The sequence below is a fragment of the Lipotes vexillifer genome, unplaced genomic scaffold, assembly GCF_000442215.2.
Source record: "Lipotes vexillifer unplaced genomic scaffold, Lipotes_vexillifer_v1.1 scaffold491, whole genome shotgun sequence".
Lineage (NCBI taxonomy): Eukaryota > Metazoa > Chordata > Mammalia > Artiodactyla > Lipotidae > Lipotes > Lipotes vexillifer.
The window spans coordinates 1739312-1761308 of record NW_006770548.1 but is presented as its reverse complement, the minus strand read 5'-3'; the positions used below and the strand labels follow the sequence as shown (position 1 = coordinate 1761308).

The 21997-nt window shown below is 59.0% G+C and overlaps 3 protein-coding genes and 1 non-coding gene across 4 annotated transcripts in view; 1 reads left to right on the top strand and 3 right to left on the bottom strand.

Moving 5' to 3' along the window:
• The window catches only part of RNF123 (ring finger protein 123), a 30106-nt gene extending 18159 nt beyond the window's left edge, over window positions 1-11947 (bottom strand). The window contains exons 1-20 of the mRNA XM_007446213.1: window positions 11866-11947; window positions 11508-11592; window positions 6713-6801; window positions 6494-6588; window positions 6023-6077; window positions 5825-5910; window positions 5429-5515; window positions 5130-5197; window positions 4810-4935; window positions 4306-4420; window positions 4118-4222; window positions 3565-3690; window positions 3321-3413; window positions 3176-3249; window positions 2258-2375; window positions 1970-2069; window positions 1697-1758; window positions 1448-1519; window positions 1126-1246; window positions 451-552 (exon numbers count right to left, since the gene is read on the bottom strand). Of these exons, the coding sequence (XP_007446275.1) occupies window positions 451-552; window positions 1126-1246; window positions 1448-1519; window positions 1697-1758; window positions 1970-2069; window positions 2258-2375; window positions 3176-3249; window positions 3321-3413; window positions 3565-3690; window positions 4118-4222; window positions 4306-4420; window positions 4810-4935; window positions 5130-5197; window positions 5429-5515; window positions 5825-5910; window positions 6023-6077; window positions 6494-6588; window positions 6713-6801; window positions 11508-11592; window positions 11866-11947 (1861 nt within the window). The remainder of the gene's footprint in view (window positions 1-450; window positions 553-1125; window positions 1247-1447; window positions 1520-1696; window positions 1759-1969; window positions 2070-2257; window positions 2376-3175; window positions 3250-3320; window positions 3414-3564; window positions 3691-4117; window positions 4223-4305; window positions 4421-4809; window positions 4936-5129; window positions 5198-5428; window positions 5516-5824; window positions 5911-6022; window positions 6078-6493; window positions 6589-6712; window positions 6802-11507; window positions 11593-11865) is intronic.
• On the bottom strand, window positions 11001-11074 carry TRNAE-CUC (transfer RNA glutamic acid (anticodon CUC)). The gene has a single exon. It is a non-coding gene; the product is annotated as a tRNA-Glu (tRNA).
• Window positions 11948-14370: 2423 nt separating the features above from the next.
• MST1 (macrophage stimulating 1) lies at window positions 14371-19211 on the top strand. Its single transcript, XM_007446212.1, has 18 exons — window positions 14371-14536; window positions 15206-15353; window positions 15433-15545; window positions 15629-15743; window positions 15824-15960; window positions 16041-16161; window positions 16312-16430; window positions 16606-16774; window positions 16955-17085; window positions 17176-17278; window positions 17427-17563; window positions 17656-17691; window positions 17782-17902; window positions 18075-18152; window positions 18292-18438; window positions 18519-18625; window positions 18727-18866; window positions 18970-19211. The coding sequence occupies exons 1-18, from the start codon at window positions 14443-14445 to the stop codon at window positions 19129-19131; spliced, it is 2178 nt and encodes a 725-aa protein (XP_007446274.1). The 5' UTR covers window positions 14371-14442; the 3' UTR covers window positions 19132-19211.
• Window positions 19212-19620: 409 nt separating this feature from the next.
• Window positions 19621-21997, bottom strand: part of APEH (acylaminoacyl-peptide hydrolase) — a 9040-nt gene continuing 6663 nt past the window's right edge. Inside the window, exons 15-22 of the mRNA XM_007446211.1 lie at window positions 21843-21981; window positions 21267-21350; window positions 21102-21182; window positions 20668-20756; window positions 20384-20574; window positions 20173-20275; window positions 19982-20088; window positions 19621-19891 (exon numbers count right to left, since the gene is read on the bottom strand). Coding sequence (XP_007446273.1) covers window positions 19786-19891; window positions 19982-20088; window positions 20173-20275; window positions 20384-20574; window positions 20668-20756; window positions 21102-21182; window positions 21267-21350; window positions 21843-21981 — 900 coding nt within the window. The 3' untranslated portion in view covers window positions 19621-19785. The remainder of the gene's footprint in view (window positions 19892-19981; window positions 20089-20172; window positions 20276-20383; window positions 20575-20667; window positions 20757-21101; window positions 21183-21266; window positions 21351-21842; window positions 21982-21997) is intronic.

Below are 21997 nucleotides of genomic sequence, written 5' to 3'. Positions count from 1 at the left end.
TCTCTGGCACGCCAGCTTCTTTCTCTCTCCAGGCCTTGCTGGGCCCTTGCTGCCATCCCTGCCACCGCTCACACTGTGCTCTCAGCCCTTTGCACTGGAGACATTTGTGCTCATCCTTGAAAGTAGTTCAGGCAGCAAATGCGAGCCACCACCACCCCGCCCCCCACCCCCAACTCCCTCACCAAGATCCCATGGTTCCCTCCTCCATCAGCACACTGCCCTCTATTCCATCACAGGGCTCCCAGACCTCCTCTGGGGTGGAGGTGCAAGGGAAGGAAGGAATAGTTGGACGCAAGACCAGGGGCAGAGGCCCATCAGCATCTCCCTGCAGAGCAGGTGGAGAGACTCAGGCGCCCTCTGGTGGGCACAGCGCAGCTCAGCACTCAAGGCCGAGATGGCTCAGGAACCACCCCCCATCCTGCCCTGCTAACTGCCCAGGCCGGCGCGCACCTTTGAGGGTCTTCCGAAGGTGCGAGAGGAGGCCTCCAAGGCGCTGCAGGTCGAAGTAGTCCACCTTGCCATTATAGAAGACCTGGGGCGGGATGTAGGCCTCTGCGAGGAGTTGGGAGACCGGGCCAGCAGTCAGAGCCCAGCAGGACCCCTGGCCTAGGCCACCTACCTGACCAGGCTTCCCCTACCACCCCGCCCTCTACCATTTCAGGTCAGTTCCAGCAACGGCACAACTTGGGATGAAGGGGGCATTCTTGGCTGCTGGTCACCCAGGTGAGAATCAGAGAGGGCCCTGACCCAGCCCTATGGGAGATCCCCCAATGCAGGCGGCTTCCACTGACCCCTGGGGACTCTGTCCCACACAAACACAGGGCCCCCAGCACCTCAGAGCCCACCCAAGGCATCCCCGACAAAAGACTGCACAGAGGGCTAGTGGGCAAGGACTGAGGAACAGGGCCCACAGAGGACAGGAACCCGGGGGACCATCAGAGCAAACACGGGCTCACCGTCCAAGTGCAAGGCCTCTGCGCCCAGTGGGTAGGACTCAATTAGGCAGGAGGCCTGGGACAGCTCCCCCCAGCCCTGCCCTCAGCTATCACTCCACAGCAACATTAGGGGCTGCCCTGGGGCTGGCTCTGCCCGGCGTCTACAACTCGAGGCCCTGGCCACACTCACCCTCACTGAAGGTAGCGCATGGGTTCGAAGCCTTGTATTCGTCCCAGTAGTAACGCAGGGCCGAGATCAAGCGGTGTAAGAAGCAGACCATGTACTCGGGGGGGCAGAGCATGGGCATGTTCTGCAGGCACAGGTGTAAGACACGTATTTGTGCAGCCCGGAGGCCAGCCCACTCCTCATCCAAGGCCCTGCCCCAGGACCCTGGGCTGAGCAGAGAGGGTAGGGCGGCAGGCGGGGAGGAAATGCAGAAGTGCCAGAATTTCAGGTGCAAATGCTGCGACAAAGCCAGGGGGCCATGGTGGGCTGGCCTGGGGATACCTACCCCCCGGCTGCTGGCATTCTCCTGCAGAAACTTTCGGAACTTGGTCAGGAAGATGTACCTAGAAGCTTCGCCCTTCAGGGGAAGGAAAGCCGAGGCTGTGATGAGCTGAGGATCCTGGCCCCGGACCGGACTCAACTTAGCCTGCACCCTGCCACAAGAGCCTGAGCCAGCCCTGCCCTCTGGGTCTTCAGGCCCGGTCTGATACCCCTCCTGGCCAGGGACCCACACAGGGGTCTGGGAGTCACTTACCCCGTTGTCATCTTGATTGTTCAACAGCAGCTTCAGGATCTGGACCTGTAGTTCTTCCACCACTGGGGGTGGGGTGGGGAACAGGACAGCCTTCCTCAGGCAGGGCCTTGCCCTCAGGCTCCCGGGGACCGGCAGGGGGAGCAGGTTTGGACTGAGGCTCAACCACCAGGGATCCCCAAGTCCAACCTAAGCATGGTCACTACCAAGTGCCCCCAAGTACACAGGCACAGAAATCCTCCACCCCCTACCCAGTGCCTGAGGAACGGGGCTGACCTTCGATGCGCTTCTTGAGCCTTTGGCAGCCCCGTTCATAGGCACGCCGCCGGAGCCGCTCCTCGGAGGTTTCCTCCTTCACCTCCTTACTGTCTTTGCCCTGGGCAGGGGCGGGGCAGGGGAGGGGGGTGAAAGATGGCAAGGCTCACCCTGGTCTACTTCAGACAAAAGACCCCTACTCCCACCCCCAGCCCAGGAAGGGGCCTCGTGTGCCATGTACATGGTGGCTCGGACACCCGGGGTCAGCCCTCACTGTGACCACCGCCCACCCAAGTCAGGGCTGCCCACCTCCCTGCTGGAGCGGTGGGGCCACCAGGTGGTGGGGATGAGCTCCAGTAGGCCAGCCTCCTCCACACGCAGGGGGCTCTTGATGTAAAAGAAGACAACGGACCGGAGCACATCGAAGCTGGTGGTCGTTAAGGCAGAGCTCCGCTCACCACAGGGTGCCCCGTACACCCTCATGAGCCCTCCCGAAACTTGCCCACCTCCGGATATGCCCACCACAGCTCTCCCAGTCCTCAGGGTGCCACCGCTGCTGTGTGCCTGTCACCACTGACTGTGAACCCAGAGAAACAGCTGTGGCTGTCAAACCCACCAAGCCCAATTCCAAGCAAGGGCACGATGAAGACTTGTCACAGGAACAGATGACGGTGGGACAGCTGGAGAGAGGGCCTGGCAGCCTCTCTATTTGTTTCTGCCTCCTAGAGGCTGAGGACCCCACAGAGGGAAGACAGCTACTAGCACAGGCTGCCCAGCCAGGGGCCCGAAGCTATGCTCTCTCTCCTGTACCTGCAGTTCTCAACGTTATAGGGAAACAGGAGGAGCTGACTCCTTCGAGAAGATTTCATAGGAACCCCCGCCATGGAGCACAGATAGAAGTGCAGTGCTTTGGCTGAAGAGGGAAGGCGCTGATGGCTACCCCCTGCCCCCCACCCTCCACCTCTGGGTGGCCCAAGAGCCTGCAGGCATCTGGAAATCCCTGCTCAGGCCAGCCAGCCAGCCTGCATCCTTTGCTCTACCCTCCCTGCTCTGTAGAGAAAGGGCTGGGAAGGCTGGGTCCTGGAACAAGGACTCACACGCTGGGTGGCTCTGGTCTTCCTGAGCCTCCGTGGGGAACCCTGGGCAGAGGCACACCACCCTCCCTGGTTTCTGCTGACCCCAGAGGGCACCACATGTCTGGCCTGCCTAGTAGCAAGGAGAGGATACAGGACGTGGCTAAGCAGAAACTTGCGGGACTTCTCATGACTGAGGATGGCAATGGTGAGCTGCAGGTAGCGGATCTGTGGGGAGAGGGTGCTCAGAGTGGGCAGGTGAGGCCCAGGGGGCTCAGGGCCAGGGCAGGAGCTCCTACCTGCAGGCCCAGGTCAGGGACGATGGGCGAGAACCGGTACAGCCGCAACAGGGACATCATCAACTGCTTGAGGCAATCTTGCACCTCATAGTCCTGGAAGAGGGAGGTGAGGTTGCACAGCTACCCACTGAGGGCAGGCCCCGGGACAGCCGTCTATGTGGCCTTCTCCAACACCCTCCCTGTACGTCCCCTGACTCAGTGGAGCCTGACGTCCTGGCCTGAGGCCTGAGATCCGGCGCCTCACCTCCATGAAGAGCCACAGGAGATCCAGGACCTGGTGCACCACAGACTGTGTCTGTGCGGGGGTGCCCGTCTCCACGACGCCCAGCAGGAAGCTCATGAGCACAGCCTCCACCAGGTACACCTTGCGCTGCACCAAGGGCGGGTGCCAGTGAAGTGGCAGCCTCCTGCCCCACTCAGGGCCCCCCTGCCCTGGCACGTGGCCAAGGCCACAGATGGACTCTTGGTCCCCATCAAGCAACCCCAAGTCATGGATGAGCCCTTCTGGGGTCTGATGGAGACACAGGAAATGCTGCTACCCAACAACGCCTCTGGGGCTCTGCACATGCCATTCCCTTGGCCTGTGATGTCACCACCCCTTCTTTCCAGGAAGCCCCCTGATACCCTCAGCTGGAAGTGTCTCCTCCTCACCCAGTGACATCCTTGGGGTCTAAGGGCTCTGGTCACAGGGGGCCCTGACAGGTGATGCTGCTGGACCTCAGGCACCTCAGCATCCCAGCCCTCAGCAGGGGTGTTTCTACCATGGCCCGCCTCTCCCCTCCCTAATGTCCCCTCACCAGGAGCGGTGCGAAGCGATGGAAGATGTGAGCCAATGTGAGGAGGACGGTGGGCTGGCCCTGCAACTGCCACTCAGAGCTTTCCTTCTCCACCAGCCGCCCTTGCTGTGTGGGCGGGGAGGAAGGGACTGTGAGAGGCAGAGGGCTGTAGAAAGCCCCCAGCATACCCGGCCCAGACGCTGGCTCACCACGGGGTCCAGCTCCACACTCAGCACTGCCTGGAAGCAGCCCAGCAACTCCTGTGCCCGAACCAGGTCGGCGCTTGGTGGGTCCTGCAGGGGCCGGTAGCCCACGACTGGGTAGGTGCCACAGAGTTAAGCCAGCAACACCTGATCTGTGGCTCAGAATACCCACCCCCTCCCACTGAGACCCCTGCAGAAGGGCCTGGGCTCCAGGGCAGGGCTGAGAGGTCAGATTGCCTGGTTTGCATCACAACCCTCCTGTTTCTCTGTGAAGCAAAACTTCTCTTGCCACTTTATGCTCTTCACCTGTTCAGTGGAGACAGCAGTGGTACCCACCTAACAAGGCTGCTGCAAGCATTGTCCTCAGCACCCACCTCGGCTGTACCCTACTCACTCTTCCCGGCAGCAGGGCCTGCCACCAGCCCACAGAGCTCCTGGAGCAGGGAGACCCCCATCCTGGCTTCCTCAAGAGCATCCAAGCAGCCCACAGCCTTCTTCACAAAAGGATATCGCAGGGGACGGCTGCCGAAGTTGAAGGCCACAGACTCCTTGAAGGAGAGGCTGATGGCTGGGAAGTAGGCCATGCCCAGGCCCCTGGATAAGTTCTCAAACGCAGTGCCCAGAGACACACCATTCCTGGAGCAGAAGGGAGGGTCCATGAGCCAGTGCTAAGAAGGATGTGGCTGAAATGGACCAGTGAGCAGGCCTCTGTGGGGGTTGCCCACCCTCAGGCTACCAAAGCCAGCCTGGCCCCTTACGGGGCCTGGAACACGAGGGCAGCCTGGGGATGCCCCAGAGGCCAGGCCTGTGAATAGAGGCAGGAGACTCACAGGCAGAAGGACAGCGTGCCTTCGTCCAGGTCGATCAGGCAGCTCACAATGTCCCCCGCTGCCCACGCCTGCCGGGGCAGGAAGACTTACAGATGTGCAGAAGCCCAGCAGCCTGCCCTCTCTGCCCCCCTCCAGCTGTGTCTCCACTGCCACCCAGGGGAGACTGGCCACAAGGACAGAGGACCTCAGTCCCTGCCCTCCCCCTGGTGCCCTACATTCCCTCACCGCTGCCCAGTGGCCCCCACCAAGCGGTGGGGATGGACACGGGCCAGTTGGGCTGCAGGGGGCCCGGGCCTCACCTTCCCGTAGTTCGTCGTGGTCACGTTCCACTTGCGCACGCGGTTGCCGTCGTAGGCATAGGAGTTGTGTGTATCTCCAACCCCCTCCTAGGGAGGAACTGTCTGTGAGGTCTGGGGGAGGTGGGGAGGGGCAGGGCCAGAGCCCACCAGCCACCAGCCTTGGACCCACGTGACTCTACAGAATGGGGCTGATGCTCTGAGGGAAGGAGTGAGGGAAGGAGTGAGGGCTGTTTCGGGGCTGGATTGCCCTGGGATGGGGTGGGACACTTCCCTCCAGAGGGAAATCCAGATTAGGGTGCTGAGCAGACCCTATGTGGGCCGGGAGGTTGCCTGAGCCCTGATGAGGCCTGCTGCCAGAGAATGTCTCCCTGGGAGGGGTCCCTCTCCCGTATGTACCTCCTGATTGAAGCGGCAGTTGATCGTGCACCAGCCAATCTGCATGAGCCCCTGGGAGGAGATGAGCACCTCGTAGACCCATTTCCCTGGAAAAAGTCACGTCAAACCCAGCAGGGAAACAAACACTGCCTCCTGCCTCTGGCCCGGGCCCTCAAACTTCCTCCCAACTCCCTGGGCCACAGCAGAGCGTGGTCTCACCTTTGTACACGCATGTGGTAGAGCGGATAGTACCAAAGTTGCTGTGTCCAATCACCTGGGTGGAGAGCAGGGGTGGTGAACCTCCTCCCGGGCATACAGGGTGCCACCCCAAGGGAGAACGACCCCACTCCAACTCGGCTCGCCTTGGTGGCGACGCCTGTCGTGGCCAACACTGTACTGTGCCTGAACAGGGTGGAAGGGCCTAGACCCATGTCAAGAGGGATTCTGGGCTGGGAGCATGATAGGAGGGGCTCGTGGCTATGCTGGGAAGACCTCGGGGCTGGGGTCACACCAAGAGGGTTTCGGGGCTATGTCAGGAGGGTTTGGGGGCTGGGGACTCAATAGTCCACATCCGGAGGGGTTTGTGGCTGCAGCCTCAAGAAAGGTCGAGACCAGGGCCACATCAGGAGGAGCTTGGGGCTGTGTCAGGAGGGGCTTGGATCTGGGACCCCACGCCTTGCCCTCGCTCACCCCCAAGAGGTCATCATCCACCAGAAGAAGCCCTTCGAAGCCACCCGTGTGGTCCAGGACCACAGTGGACGGGCCAAGCCGCCCTTCAACCTGTCCTGGAAAGGAGAGAAGAGGGTGTGGGGTTGGGCCGGGCACAGGGCCTGAGAGATGCAGAGAGGGTACTGAGCCCCCCAGGCCCAGCCCTGGCTCCCCAGTCCCATTCCTGAGGCTGTCACCGACCCTGGCTCTCCTCCTCCTCCGCCGCCTCCTCGTCCACATGTAACAACTGGTCCAGATGCTCTGGCAGGTTCTGGAAGTTCAGGAGTTTCCTGGGGAGAGCGAGAGGCTGCGAGGGTCCCAAAAGTCCTTGAAACCAGCCAGATGACGCTAAATCCCTCTCCCAGTCCCTTTCTCCTGAGCTTAGGAGGGTGGCTGCCCAGACTCCAGAAAAAGGGCTGTACCAGTCCCAGGTTCTGGCATGCTGGGGGTCAGAAGACTGGATTATCCACTAAATTTGGTGCACCTCAAGACTGTTTAAAAAAAAAAAAAAAGAAGAACTCTTTATAAGCCTTAATCCTCTCATCTGTGTAAATGGAACAAGAGCTGTATCTCAGAGATGCTGTGAAGATTCCTAGGAATAATGCGCCCCCCGTGGCCCATAACCTCCCCACTCTTGGAGGTGGCTTGTTTATTATGCCTGGGCAAGGAAGGCTGGGAGAAGTGCTGATCCCCAAGATGGCCAATACCAAGATCAGCTAGTCGAGTCCTTGACCCCAGGTCTGTGGTCCCAGCCAGGGAAGCCTGTGTGTTGAATGAGACATGTCATGAGAGGATGAAGGGCTCAGCCCTCTTAGCTTCTGGCTGGCTCTGTCCTGGACCCATCTGTAGAGGAGAGCAGAGCACAGAGCCTGCCTATCTGCCAGCTGCCCCAGCCAAAGGGCCTAGGAAAATCTGTCTGAGTGGCCCCCTCATCCTCCCAGCACACATGCCCAGAGGAGAAAGAGCTCTAACACTGGCCAGCTAGGTCCTGAGTTCAGTTGCTAAGAATAGCAGGAAATGAGGTGGTGCTAACTAGCAGGGCTCAAAGAGCAGAGGCCTGATGCCCATCTGGATCCAGCCCACAGACTGCTGGCACCTGCTCTTCTAACTCTAATCCCAGTTCCCACCCCACTCATCCCCCTAGAGAGTAGGCTCTGGAAGGGCACGTAGATGGGCCAAAGCACTGACTCTCTGGCAAGGTAGCTTCAACCCAGGCCCAGGGGCCACATGTTCCCACACTGTGAGCTACAACTGACCTTGAGCTACAGGAGGTGGAGATCCATGAAGCCTCCTCCCTACTCCTACTGAGCCCCAGGCCAAGGTGAGCAGGCAGCCGTGCAATGGGGTGCCTCACCAGTAACATGGAAGGCTGTAGCCAACCCTGTCTTTCAACACCCCAATGTGCCCAGAGATCAAGCAGGCTTCCGCAACAGCATTTCTGACAGGCCCACACCTGGGAGGGCTGCTCTAGTCCTGTGCCTGCTCTTAAGCACAGCTTCGGGCGGCCAACCTGACACTCAGCCTCAGTGAATGCCTGCAACGTTGCCCATTTGGCCAACCCCAGCACTTGCTTACCCTTTCTGGATTGCCCAGGTTCCAGCCCAGAGTTCTGCATCCACACAACCACTGACTAACGGCTCTGCCACCTGCTCTCCCTCCTGGCAGCCACGGCAGCAGTGGCAGCAGGATCATTTCTGGTATCACATGAGGTAGGGATCAGATGGCCCTGGGAACAGGCCAGGGCTGGGGCTGGGGTGGAGGTGGGCAGCAGCCCTCCACAAGTAGAAACCCTTTGGTCACCACAGCTGCTTAAATGGAACAGGCAATGATGCTGCCCTTTGGGTCTGCCCAGCGAGCAGAGACTGTGAAAGACAGAATAGCCCTGGCTGGCAAGGGGGCTGAGACATGGGGACACCCATGCCTCACTGCAGGGAGAAAGAATGTACAGGCCGGGACTTCCCAGGTGGCGCAGTGGTTAAGAATCCACCTGCCAATGCAGGGGACATGGGTTCGAGCCCTGGTCTGGGAAGATCCCACATGCTGCAGAGCAACTAAGCCCGTGCGCCACAACTACTGAGCCTGCACTCTAGAACCGTGCTGATCCCCAAGATGGCCAATACCAAGATCAGCTAGTCGAGTCCTTGACCCCAGGTCTGTGGTCCCAGCCAGGGAAGCCTGTGTGTTGAATGAGACATGTCATGAGAGGATGAAGGGCTCAGCCCTCTTAGCTTCTGGCTGGCTCTGTCCTGGACCCATCTGTAGAGGAGAGCAGAGCACAGAGCCTGCCTATCTGCCAGCTGCCCCAGCCAAAGGGCCTAGGAAAATCTGTCTGAGTGGCCCCCTCATCCTCCCAGCACACATGCCCAGAGGAGAAAGAGCTCTAACACTGGCCAGCTAGGTCCTGAGTTCAGTTGCTAAGAATAGCAGGAAATGAGGTGGTGCTAACTAGCAGGGCTCAAAGAGCAGAGGCCTGATGCCCATCTGGATCCAGCCCACAGACTGCTGGCACCTGCTCTTCTAACTCTAATCCCAGTTCCCACCCCACTCATCCCCCTAGAGAGTAGGCTCTGGAAGGGCACGTAGATGGGCCAAAGCACTGACTCTCTGGCAAGGTAGCTTCAACCCAGGCCCAGGGGCCACATGTTCCCACACTGTGAGCTACAACTGACCTTGAGCTACAGGAGGTGGAGATCCATGAAGCCTCCTCCCTACTCCTACTGAGCCCCAGGCCAAGGTGAGCAGGCAGCCGTGCAATGGGGTGCCTCACCAGTAACATGGAAGGCTGTAGCCAACCCTGTCTTTCAACACCCCAATGTGCCCAGAGATCAAGCAGGCTTCCGCAACAGCATTTCTGACAGGCCCACACCTGGGAGGGCTGCTCTAGTCCTGTGCCTGCTCTTAAGCACAGCTTCGGGCGGCCAACCTGACACTCAGCCTCAGTGAATGCCTGCAACGTTGCCCATTTGGCCAACCCCAGCACTTGCTTACCCTTTCTGGATTGCCCAGGTTCCAGCCCAGAGTTCTGCATCCACACAACCACTGACTAACGGCTCTGCCACCTGCTCTCCCTCCTGGCAGCCACGGCAGCAGTGGCAGCAGGATCATTTCTGGTATCACATGAGGTAGGGATCAGATGGCCCTGGGAACAGGCCAGGGCTGGGGCTGGGGTGGAGGTGGGCAGCAGCCCTCCACAAGTAGAAACCCTTTGGTCACCACAGCTGCTTAAATGGAACAGGCAATGATGCTGCCCTTTGGGTCTGCCCAGCGAGCAGAGACTGTGAAAGACAGAATAGCCCTGGCTGGCAAGGGGGCTGAGACATGGGGACACCCATGCCTCACTGCAGGGAGAAAGAATGTACAGGCCGGGACTTCCCAGGTGGCGCAGTGGTTAAGAATCCACCTGCCAATGCAGGGGACATGGGTTCGAGCCCTGGTCTGGGAAGATCCCACATGCTGCAGAGCAACTAAGCCCGTGCGCCACAACTACTGAGCCTGCACTCTAGAACCCTCGAGCCACAACTACTGAGCCCGCGAGCCACAACTACTGAAGCCCACATGCCTAGAGCCCATGCTCCGCAACAAGAGAAGCCACCGCAATGAGAAACCCACGCACCACAACAAAGAGTAGCCCCCGCTCGCCACAACTAGAGAAAGCCCGCGCACGGCAACAAAGACCCAATGCAGCCAAGAATAAATAAATAAAAAAAAAATAAAAAATAAATAAATTTATTTAAAAAAAAGAATGTACAGAACCCTTTGAAGAAGAAATTCAGCAACAGTCCTAAGAGTGATTGCATTTCAAATACTCTAGCCTTGTGATTCCAACCCTGGGCGTCTATGCAGCACTGTTTACAAAAACAAAAGCCCCTCTAAACTAGGGCAGTGATCAGGCAGATTCCTGGACCTAAAAGATGCCCACCAAGATCAATCTGCAGTGTAGAAAAACATGCAGCGATAACATCTGATGACAAAAATAGGATTTAAACTCCTATACACTTTTGGAGGTGAGGCGTATGTTCATGGCACTGCTGGTTTCACAGATTATCCATGTTAAAATTTACTAGATTGTATGTTTTAAATACATGTAGTTTACTGTATGTTAATTATTCCTCAATAACTTTAAAAAAGCTGACAGTGACAAAAATCTAAAAAAAATTTTCCACACAGCATAACCCAAACTACATACATGGTGAGGTAAAGAAAACAAAAAGGAATCACACTCAAATGGTTATATTAGAATAAGAAGATGACAGTTGCTTTTTCTTTTTCTATATAAGTTTCTGCTAAAGCGCACTGGTAACTTTTTTTTTTTTTTTTTTTTTTTTTTTTTTCTTTATGTGTCGCTCTCATACCAACACATCCTGAGTCACCAATTCTGTACAAGATATAGAAAAGCACTACTTTATTTTGTAGTGATGGATGATTCCATGTTTTTTTTTTTTTTTTTTTTTTTTTTTTTTGCCGTGTCAAGTGGCTTACGGGATTTTAGTTCCCCGACCAGGGATTGAACCCGGGCCCCTCGGCAGTGAGAGTGCAGAGTCCTAACCACTGGACCACCAGGGAATTCCCCACTTGTAGTTCTGATATGAGCTAAACTTAAATACATTAAATTTGCAAGGAATAAAGGGCTGGTGGCATCTGTGCTTTACAGATCAAGCAGAGGCTACAGAGGGCCAGGGTGCAACAGCGGTGAGGTCAGGTGCACACGGACCAGATGCTGAGTGTAAACTAGGTGCGAAGTGCCATGCTGAGTGCGCACTATGCCCCTGACCTCCACTATACTCTCAGAAGGAAGGTACTAGCACTGTCAGGGGAAAGGAAAAGGCGGAGTCCAGAAGGCAGACTCTCTGGCCACAGGTCTCACAGCCAGGAGTGGCAGAGCAAGAACGGAACCCAAGCCAGCCTACCCAGAGCCCCGGCCTCTTTCCCCACAATGCAGTCTCCAGCCTCTGGTCTGGCCCCACAGAGTGAGGAAGGGAGATCCACCTGGCCATACCTGCTGGTGGCTGCCGTGGGTGCACGATCAGTAGAGGAAAAGATGCGGTGCAGGTAGTCGTCCAGTAGCTTCTCGTGCACGATGCCTGCGCCACAGGTCAGAAGGGACAGAAGGGACACATGGTCAGTGTGGCTCCCAGCCCCTACTGGCCACAGAGGCTCCTGGTCCTAGGCCAGACACAGGAGTCAGAGGAGCAGTCACGGTGGGTGCCCTGCTCCATGGCTGCTAGTGGAGAAGAGCTGACTCACAGGTACAGGGGGTGCAGGAAGGCCTGAGGCTCAATGCACCTGGGACTTTGCTGCCTCTCTCCTTCTTCCCTCAGCACTAGGAGCCTCATCCCAGCCCTTCCAACCCTTACCTGTGACCCTAGATTTCTCAGCATCTGAGGTCAGCCTGTGGCTCTTTCGGGAGAAAGCCATGCCGGCCCCCTTGGATGCCATCTTTCATCTCTCGTGGGCAGCCACTGGTCCTGGGGGCTGAAGCAGAGGCAGAGCCTGGCTATTCGAAGCCAGCCAAGGGCCCCCATATTGACCTCAATCCTGTGGTGTCAGGAAGGCTTGGGAGCAGGTGAAGCCACTGCATGCACACTCACACACACATCAACCCAGGGCAAAGGAAAGCAGGGGCTTCCAGCTTCCTACACGGGGGGGGGGGGGGCGGGGGTCTGCGGCCATGTGACAGGGCCCCACCATGTCCCAGTGCTCACACAGGGCCCAACAGAGAGCAGGTGACAGATATATGTTTGTTAAACTAAACCAAATGCTTCTGCCGAGTGTGAAATCAGACCCAAGGGTCCAAAGTGAGGTGGCCCAGGAGCAGAGCCCCTGTATCCTTCTCGATTGTAAGCCACAGTGGGTCCACATCTGGAAGAGAGAACCCTACATCAAGTATAGTCCACCATCCAAGGCCTTGGTGCCATCTCCAGCTACAAGTCCTGCTTACATCCAAGGCCAGGATCCCCTTCCTCAGTTCCAGAATCCTCCCTTCTCTATTCCAAAGGCCTGCTAGCTTTCTTGCCCCCAATCACACACACAGCCTCCTACCCCATCAGAGCACCACCCTTGCCCTCCTCACAGGCCCCACTGTCCCCACTGCTGTCCATCCCTCACATACCATGGTGTTGCTACAGCTGCTTCAGAAGCTGCACTAAGTCCCTGGTGCCTGGTTCACTGATCTAGAGCTGTGCTGTCCAACACAGCAGCTACTAGCCACACACGGGTATTTAAATTTCAATTAAAATTAAAAAGCCAACTTCTCAATTATATTAGTCACATTTCAAGGATTCAGTGGCCCTATGTGGTTAATGGTTACTGGACTAGACTACGAAAATAAAGAACATTCCCATCCTCACATAAAGTTCTATTAGTCAGTGCTGATCTAGAGGCTGGCCCTCCAGCACTGCCTTAGACAGAACTTTTTTCTCTTATCTCACCCCAAACAGGTCCTCTGCTCCCGCCACACACTCTTGCCCACTCCCAGGCGGCACCACGCCTGCCCCTCAGAAAGGTGACTCCCCGCCCTGCCGCCCACCACCAGCCCTCTCACACCAGAGCAGGTGCAGAACAGATTAGACGCTGTCACTCAACTGATGAGCAAACCTTCCAGACATCCACTCCGGGTGTCAGGTGCTGAGGACCCAGGTGAGAGGCGGTGCTTGACTTTGCTCGGGGGCTCCCTGCCACGTCGATCCTGTTCAGCCCCGCCGAGAGTTCAAGGCTTGTAACCGAACCGACCCCATCTCGGATCCCAAGGACGCGAGGGCAGCGCTTGTTTCTCCCAGTCGCCTCTGCCCGGCCCCAAGCTCCGGAGGATCCTACAGGCCAGCTCCGGCCCGGAGTCTGGCACCACAGGCTGCGACCCCTCGCGCGGCGAGCGCCCTCACACTAGACGGGCTGGGGCCGCAAGGGGAGCCGCGGACACCCGCCCCTCTCAGAGCCCGGCCGCCCCTCACACTCACCCCAAGCCTCGGCCGCCGCGTCCGGGCTCACAACATCCGCCCAGCTCTCAGCTACGGCGCCTGTCCAGGGCCAAACCGCGCGGCCGCCGCGCACGCGCATCGACCCGCGCCCGACCTCCGCCAGGGGGCCCCCTCCACAGATTCCAGCGTGGGGTGGGGGGGGCTCCCTCCGTGGCCTGCAGCTGGGACGTTCCCGGCCCCCGCCTCGCCCCACTGCCTCACTGCCCAGCCGCCTCCGACCCCCGCCTGCGCAGGAGGAGCTCCTGGCCCAGCCATGTTGTAACGCTGTGTCCTGGGAGAGACCTTGGCCACCTATCTCAACTCCTACCCGTACTTAGAGGTCCGGCCCACAGGTCCCCTAGGACGTCTGAAAGGCTGTGCCTCCCAGGGTCTCTGCCACCTGTCACCCTCACCTCCATTCAGGCCAGAAGGGTGGCCTCACTCACCTTCCCTGGGATGGCACCTCTGGCGGGGCGAGGGGAGCCTCTCTGGGCTCTGCTGACAGGGGCGTGGGCAGGCCTGCCTCCAGCTGGGGCCGATAAGACAGCAAAAGGGGCAGGCTGCTTGAGGCTGGGGTAGGGAATATTCTCCACTTTACAGGGGAAAGCTGAAGCTCAGAAAAGTTTAATATCACCACCTTCGGGCTGGAACCTAGGCCTCTGGCAGCAACCATGTCCACACTGCCCTTCCCTTCAAAGCAGCCTAGGGTGCGGGGAGAGGGTGGGGCTAAGGGAGGGGGCAGTGGGGCCCTCAAGTGTCCCCACTGAACCTTTCCAACACTGCCCACTACATAGGGAGGCCTCTCGGGGGGCTAAATGTGCCAGAGTGAGGACACTTGTACCTCACCTATAGGGCCTGAGGCCTGGCACCACCCCCATTCCTGCCACTGGGTCTCAGGTCAGGCCCCAGCAAGTCTAGAGTGGGGGTGTGGAGACAGAGCCACCCAATCCCGTAGGGACAGGTTTCACAACTTCCCGGATGGGGCTGTGGTGGGTCACAGTGCAGCCTCCAGCCAGGAGGATGGGGTGGCTCCCACTCCTGCTGCTTCTGACAGGGTTCTTAGGGGCCCCTGGTGAGTGCCCTTCCCCTCAGCCCTGATCCCCATGGGCGTTCAGAAAGGGGTCGGCCCCCGGCCCATCCTGCTCTTTGAGCCAGGAACTTACTTTCCTATTGGGCATGGAGCAGCGAGTGACCTTGGCTTCTTTCACAGAGCTGGGCAGCCCCAGGAACACATAAACACATTGCCTATTCAGGCCTGCATTAAAACGTCTGCTGCAGCATTGAGGCAGTATTAGGACCACACAGACGCAGGCACACGTGCAGGCAATTACCCCTTATGAGCCAGATCTAATTCTCTAACTTAGCATATGCCCTTATGCTAGTGAGAGCCTAGACTTGGAGTCAGAATGCTTGGGTTGGGCCTCTGCATGGTTAATAAGATAGCTCTGAGCCTTCTCATTCTCATCTGAGAAATGAGATGGGATAAGCTCCATGGGGCAAGCACCATCACCCACTGCTCTCAGAGTATATGTTTTACAGCTGAGCCTAGTGCCTTGCCCACTAAACAGGTGCACTAGTGATAACTATCATGTCTGGGCCTGCTTCTCCCACCCAGTACAGGGGTCTGACCCTTGAATAGGCTGACAGGGTCCACTCCAGAGGCCTTGTAGTTTGATCCCCTGAATGAATAAAGTGTGCACGTGCTGATATACATGTGTTGACACGCATGCCCACCCTGCAGGGCAGCGCTCGCCCTTGAATGACTTCCAGGTGCTCCAGGGTACGGAGCTGCAACACCTGCTACACACAGTGGGGCCCAGGCCTTGGCAAGAAGATGTGGCAAATGCTGAGGAATGTGCAGGGCTTTGTGGGCCCCTACTGGACTGCAGGTGAGTGGCCAAAGGACCTAGGTAACACTGAAGGTAGGGGAACCTGTGCACTGAGTTACCCTGTGGCCCCTCCTCCCAGGGCCTTCCACTACAATGTGAGCAGCCGTGGTTGCCAGTTGCTGCCATGGACCCAGCACTCACCTCATACGCGGCTGCAGCATTCCAGGAGCTGTGATCTCTTCCAAAAGAAAAGTGAGTGGCTGCAGAGAAGGGCGGGCTGGGGAGAGGGCTGCTGGGGTCTCAGGCTTTGTTGATCCTGGGTCTTTTGCTCCCAGTCTATGTTCGGACTTGCATCGTGGACAATGGGGTCGAGTACCGGGGCACCGTGGCCATCACCATGGGTGGCCTACCCTGCCAGCGCTGGAGCCACAGGTTCCCCAATGACCACAAGTGAGACAGACTGCGGCTCCCCTCTGTCCCTGCAGGCCTGGCGCCTGCCCCCAGTACGTACTGTATTGCTACTCTCACAGGTACACACCCACACTTCGAAATGGCTTGGAGGACAACTTCTGCCGCAACCCGGATAGGGACCCCAGAGGTCCCTGGTGCTACACAACAGACCCTGCCGTGCGCTTCCAGAGCTGCGGCATTAAGTCTTGCCGGGAGGGTAAGCAGCTCCGGGTCAAGCCTGGGTCGGGAGGAGCATGCCCAGGCCCGTCCACGAACCCATCGGCCCTGTGTCTCCAGCCGCTTGCCTTTGGTGCAATGGCGAGGACTACCGCGGCTCAGTGGACCGCACGGAGTCAGGACGCGAGTGTCAGCGCTGGGACCTGCAGCACCCGCACCCTCACCCCTTCGAGCCCCGCAAGTACGCGTGGGCGGGCTCGGCAGGAGGAGGGCGGGCAAGGGGAGGGCCCAGCACTCCAGGGGCGGGGCAATGTAAGGCAGCACATAGTTGGTTGGGGCCAGACAGGGCCTGAGTCCCAGGCTCTTGTTCACGCCCGGCTACCGCCTCTAGGTTCCTAGACAAAAGTCTGGACGACAACTATTGCCGGAATCCGGACGGCTCGGAGCGGCCCTGGTGCTATACCGCGGACCCGCAGATGAAGCGAGAGTTCTGCGACCTCCCCCGCTGCGGTAGAGCGCGAGGGCGGGGGCCTGGGAGGGCATCTGGGACACGTGGGGGCGTGGCCGGGCTGGGACTAGAGGAGGGGCTGGGCGTGACCCGGTGGTGGCCCAACAGCAGTGGGGCTCCGCCCCAGCCCCAGTCTCACCTCCCACTCGGGCTCCGACCGGCCTCGGTCCATCCAAGGGTCCGAGGCACAGCCGCGCCGGGAGGCCACGCCGCTCAATTGCTTCCGCGGGAAAGGCGAGGGCTACCGGGGCACGGTCAACACCACCGCTGCGGGCGTGCCCTGCCAGCGTTGGGACGCGCAGCATCCGCATCAGCATCGCTTTGCGCCGGAAAAGTATGCGTGCAAGTGAGTTGGCTGGCCGCCGCTGGGAGCCTGCTACTCCTGCGGGTGGGACCTGAGGGGGGCCCCGGGCGGGGCTTGAAAGAAGGCGGGGCTTGGGGAGGAGCTGGAGGCTGGGCTCCCGCCCGGCGGGCTGGCCAGCCCTTGACCTGGGACCCACCCGGGCTGAGCTGCGTGCTTGCTCAGGGACCTTCGGGAGAACTTCTGTCGGAACCCCGACGGATCGGAGGCGCCCTGGTGCTTCACATCGCGGCCTGGCATGCGTGTGGCCTTCTGCTACCAGATCCGGCGCTGCACCGACGACGTGCGGCCCGAGGGTAAGGCCTGAGCTGGGGCTGGACGCACGGAGCCGGACGGCTGGGGCGAGAACCGGCTGACGGTCGCCCCCGTCCGTCCGCCCGCCGCAGATTGCTACCATGGCGCGGGGGAACTGTACCGCGGCTCAGTCAGCAAGACCCGAAAGGGCGTCCGGTGTCAGCGCTGGTCCGCGGGGACGCCGCACAAGCCGCAGTAAGTCCGCCAGCGCGCCTGGCGCCTCCCAGACCGAGGCCACAGGCCCCGCCCGGGACTAACCCTAGGGCGGCATGCCTCGACTCTCCAACTGGAGGCTTGCGAGGGCTTGGGATTACCCTTTGATTTTGCTCCCCCTCCCGCCTAGGTTCACCCCCACCTCGGCCCCACACGCACCACTGGAGGAGAACTTCTGCAGAAACCCAGACGGGGATAGTCACGGGCCCTGGTGCTACACCACAGATCCGGGGACTACGTTCGACTACTGTGCACTGCGGGGCTGCGGTGAGCACCGGCGACACAGCCCCGGGGCCCCGCCCCTAGCCTCCACCGCCAAAGGCTGGCTCCCTTAACGCGGTTGAACTTGGGTCTTTCAGATGATGACCAACCGCCGTCCATCCTGGAGCCCCCAGGTACGGACTTGGGCCAGGTATGCGTCGTGGTCCCTTTACCCCCCATCTCCATCCAGTCCGGGGTTTCAACCAGCACATTCTATCCCCCAGACCAGGTGCTGTTTGAGAAGTGTGGCAAGAGAGTGACCCGCCTGGACCCATGGCGCTCCAAGCTGCGTGTGGTGGGCGGCCAGCCTGGGAACTCACCCTGGACAGTCAGCTTGCGCAACCGGTGAGACACAACAGCCTGATTCTCCAAGACGGGGGCTGATGCTACATCCTCTGTGCTTGTGCCAGTAGTGGGGCGGGAACCTGCCCCAGCCTCACAGATCCTAGCCAAGACATGGCAGGTCCAGCCTGTGTCTCTGTGTCTCAGGACCGTTTCCTAACCTGCACTCCTCCAGGCAGGGCCAGCACTTCTGCGGAGGCTCCCTAGTGAAGGAGCAGTGGGTTCTGACTGCCCGGCAGTGCTTCTCCTCTTGGTGAGCCTTCCTTGGGTTTGGGGACTCCCAACCCCCTGCCTTCCTCTCCCCCTTAGCCACCTTCCCTAGGCAAGCCAATGGGTGAGTGTTGGGCAGCAGACTATGAGTCTCGACTGATGTAGCAGGGCTTCTCTCTCAGCCATGGGCCTCTCACTGGCTATGAGGTGTGGCTAGGCACCCTGTTCCAGGACCCACGGCCCGGGCAGCCAGGCCTGCAGCGCATCTCAGTGGCCAAGATGGTCTGCGGGCCCTCTGGCTCCCAGCTGGTTCTGCTCAAGCTGGAGAGGTGTGTGACAAGTCAAGAGGGTGTGAGGTGGGGCTGGGCCTTGTGGCCTCAGACCCTGAATGCCATCATTCTTGCTAAAGACCTGTGACCCTGAACCAGCGTGTGGCCCTGATCTGCCTGCCCCCTGAGTGGTATGTGGTGCCTCCAGGCACCAAGTGTGAGATCGCAGGCTGGGGCGAGACCAAAGGTAAGAGTACCCTGCAGGGGCATGGACTGCTCCAGGCCAAGAGGCCCAGCCTTGGGTACTACCCACAGACCCTATCCTTCTTCCCATTCTCCTCACTGTAGGTACAGGGGACAACACGGTCCTGAACATAGCCTCCCTCAATGTCATCTCCAACCGGGAATGTAACATCAAGCACCGAGGTCGCGTACGCGAGAGTGAGATGTGCACTGAAGGACTGTTGGCCCCTGCTGGAGCCTGTGAGGTCAGTGGCAGGGCCCCTGGCAAGCTGAAAATGTAGTGCTTCACCCCCAAGGGGGCTGGTCTCTACCATGGTCCAGGCCCTCACCAGTTCTTGCACCTACCAGGGTGACTACGGGGGCCCACTTGCCTGCTTTACTCACGACTGCTGGGTCCTGGAGGGAATTATAATCCCCAACCGAGTGTGCGCACGGCCCCGCTGGCCATCCATCTTCATGCGTGTCTCTGTGTTTGTGGACTGGATTCACAAGGTCATGAGGCTGGGCTAGTCCCAGCCTCAATCTTGTGGGCCTTGGGGAGGATGAAGCTTTCTGTCAGACATAAAGCCACCTTTCCTCTTTATGCCTGTGCAGGGTGCTTCTTAGCCTTTGCTTCTAGGGAATGAATTGCCAACTCCTCATTAGGGCCTGAGTGGCAGAGTCCAACACAACTTGGGCTGGGCGATCTGACCCTAGCACTACCTTAGCCTGTGGGTGCTGTGAAGGGCAGGGCCTCACTAGTCCCCTAAGTAAACTGTTGGGAGGAGAAGGGTGGTGTAGGGCAGTTTCTAACAGAAGGGGCTGCAGTAGAGGGAGCTAGCCTGGTGGAATCCTACTTGGCCAGAACAGGCAGCAGCTAAGCCTCTCGCTGTCCCCTCCCCTCTCACGCTGGAAGTAGTTGCCGTCCTTATGGCTACCATACCCAGGGCCTATGGTCTCTGAACCCCAAGGGTGGGGCTGGGGTTAGGGGTGGCTTGGTACAAAGTACCAGCAGGAACTAGACTCTGTGTCCTCGTTTATTATGAGTATATAGCCCACATTCCTCGGCTCACCCATCCATGAAGTCCAGAGCCCAGGAAGCCTCTTGCCGCTCTGCCAGACCCTGGGGCTCTCCAAGAGCCAAGTGTGGCATATGTCACCCAGCTCATACAGAGTGGTAGGGCTTCAGTTGCCCAAGTGCGTGCACAGCCAGAGTGCAGCATTCATGAAGCTGTCTGATTCCACCTCCACCTCTGATAGTGCATGGGTGCTTTTGGGATAGAGCAGGAGCCTGTAAGGGTTGGGCAGCAATGTTTGAGGATTGAGGATCCTTCCCTGCTCACCTGCCCACCAGCTGCCAGGGCTGTCTTGCTGTACTCACCGAACGGGCACGTTTCGGGCCTTGAGGGCACGGTAATACTCCATGCCCTGCTTGAAGGGCACACGCCGGTCCTCCTGGCCCAGCATCAGTAACACTGGTGTCTTCACCTAGGTATGTGGGGAGTGGAGGTGAGCAGGGCCCGGGGCCCTGGACAGATTGGTGGTGCACTGGGCAGGGGGAGGGCTGCGTACCTGAGGGGTGTACTTGATGGGCGACTTGTGCAGCATCTCAGCCCACATGTTGAGGTCTGGCAGGCAGTTGCTGCTGTAGGGGAAGCCAGCCTCCACCACGCACCTACAAGACACTGAGATGATGCAGGCCCAGGAGCTCTGGGGCCTGCGGGAGCTCCATGAGGGTATGTAGTCGGGCGTGAGAAGGGCGGGGACCTCTGGGCACACCCACCAGTCAGGGATGTCAGTGGAGCCCATCATGGAGGCAATGTTGATCACAGGGTTCCGCACCACGCAAGCGCCGTAGGTCTCCGGGTACTGACCAATCAGGTGGCAGGACAGGAAGCCACCATGGGAACCACCCACAAGGGCCACACGGCCTGCGTCAAAGTGTTCCTCCTGGAGCACCTGCTCTACTGCAAACTACAGGGTGGGCAGATCATGCTGCAGCCAGCTGCCTGCCCAGCTGAATGGAGCCACACCCGCAGCCTGTCCAGAAGCCCCAGCCCCTGCTACCTGGACGTCCTTCACATCCTGGTGGCCCACATTGCCGGGGAGGGAGAGGATGCTGTCCTGGCCAAAGCCCGTGGAGCCACGATAGTTCACTGGAGGCCAGGGAGGGACCAGACAGGGTGGTCAAGTGACCTTCCCAGCGCCCTTTCACCTATATGTGAAGTAGGCCTTGAGGCTAGCTGCACCAGACTCAAGGGGAAGGGGCCAAGAGATTTGAGACTGCCCAGTGACCACACACCCTTTCCATGGCAGTTGCAAGTTACTTCATGTTATCACCACGCCATGGAGCCAGAGACTGGCCAGGGCAGTTTCTGATAGTGATTACCAGGTCCAGGCCTGGAGACTAGGGTGGTACCCGCAGTGCTTGTACAGACCAGGCCCACACCATCACCACCACCCCACAGCTCTACCAGAGCTGCAGCACCCTGCTCCCTCACCTAGTAGTACTGCAAAGCCCATCTTGCAAAGCATGGCTGGGAGCAGCATCCAGGCAGTGACAAAGGATGAATGGGGTCCCCCTGCAGATAGGGAACAGAGAGAAGGTGAAAGAGCCAGCTAGGAGGGATTGTGGAAGGGCAGGGACTCTTAGGCCAGTTGCCTACCGTGGGGCATGACCACCATGGGCACCTGGGTCTTATCTGGAGGGTCGCTGGGCTGCAGAAGGATTGCTTCAAAGTCAAGGCCAGCTGCAGGGGAAAAGCAGCAATCAGCAGAGCCAGTTCTACTGCCAAGGGGCTTCCCCAGCCAAGGCCTCAGCTGTAGCTGCAGGTCTGCAGCTGACCTCTGAAACAAGATATCTGGCCAAGGTAGCCCACACTGTGACACATGGACCCCAGGACGCCCATGCTCCTTCTGCCCTAGTCAGGGAGTCCCAGTCTCTGCAGGGACAACATTCTGGAGGAGGTGTGGTCACAGAGGCCTTACATAGGCCTGTCTTCTTTGGGCTCTGTTATCCCACCGCAGACGATCTGGCCTGGTGATGCCCAGCTCTGATACCCAGAGTAGGTGCTCAGATGCCTGGACACTACTCCCCATGACCGTCCACAAGAGGAAAAAAAAAACCTCTTAGAGGTAATCTCAAAAAATCCCAAAATGTGAGACAGGAGACGGGAAAGGTGACCACAGACACTGTGCTGGGGAACTTGGAGAAGGTGCCCCTCTGCCCCTGCCCAGCTCACCATACTGCACATGCTCTTGCTCTGGGGGTGGCTGTAGTACCCGGATGCTCCAGGAGATTTCAGGAATGGGCTCGGCCTCCTCCAGGGACACCCATGATACCGCCTGCTCCTTCCCCTCAGGAGGCAGGAACCCAACTTTCTGCCAAAGGGAAAGA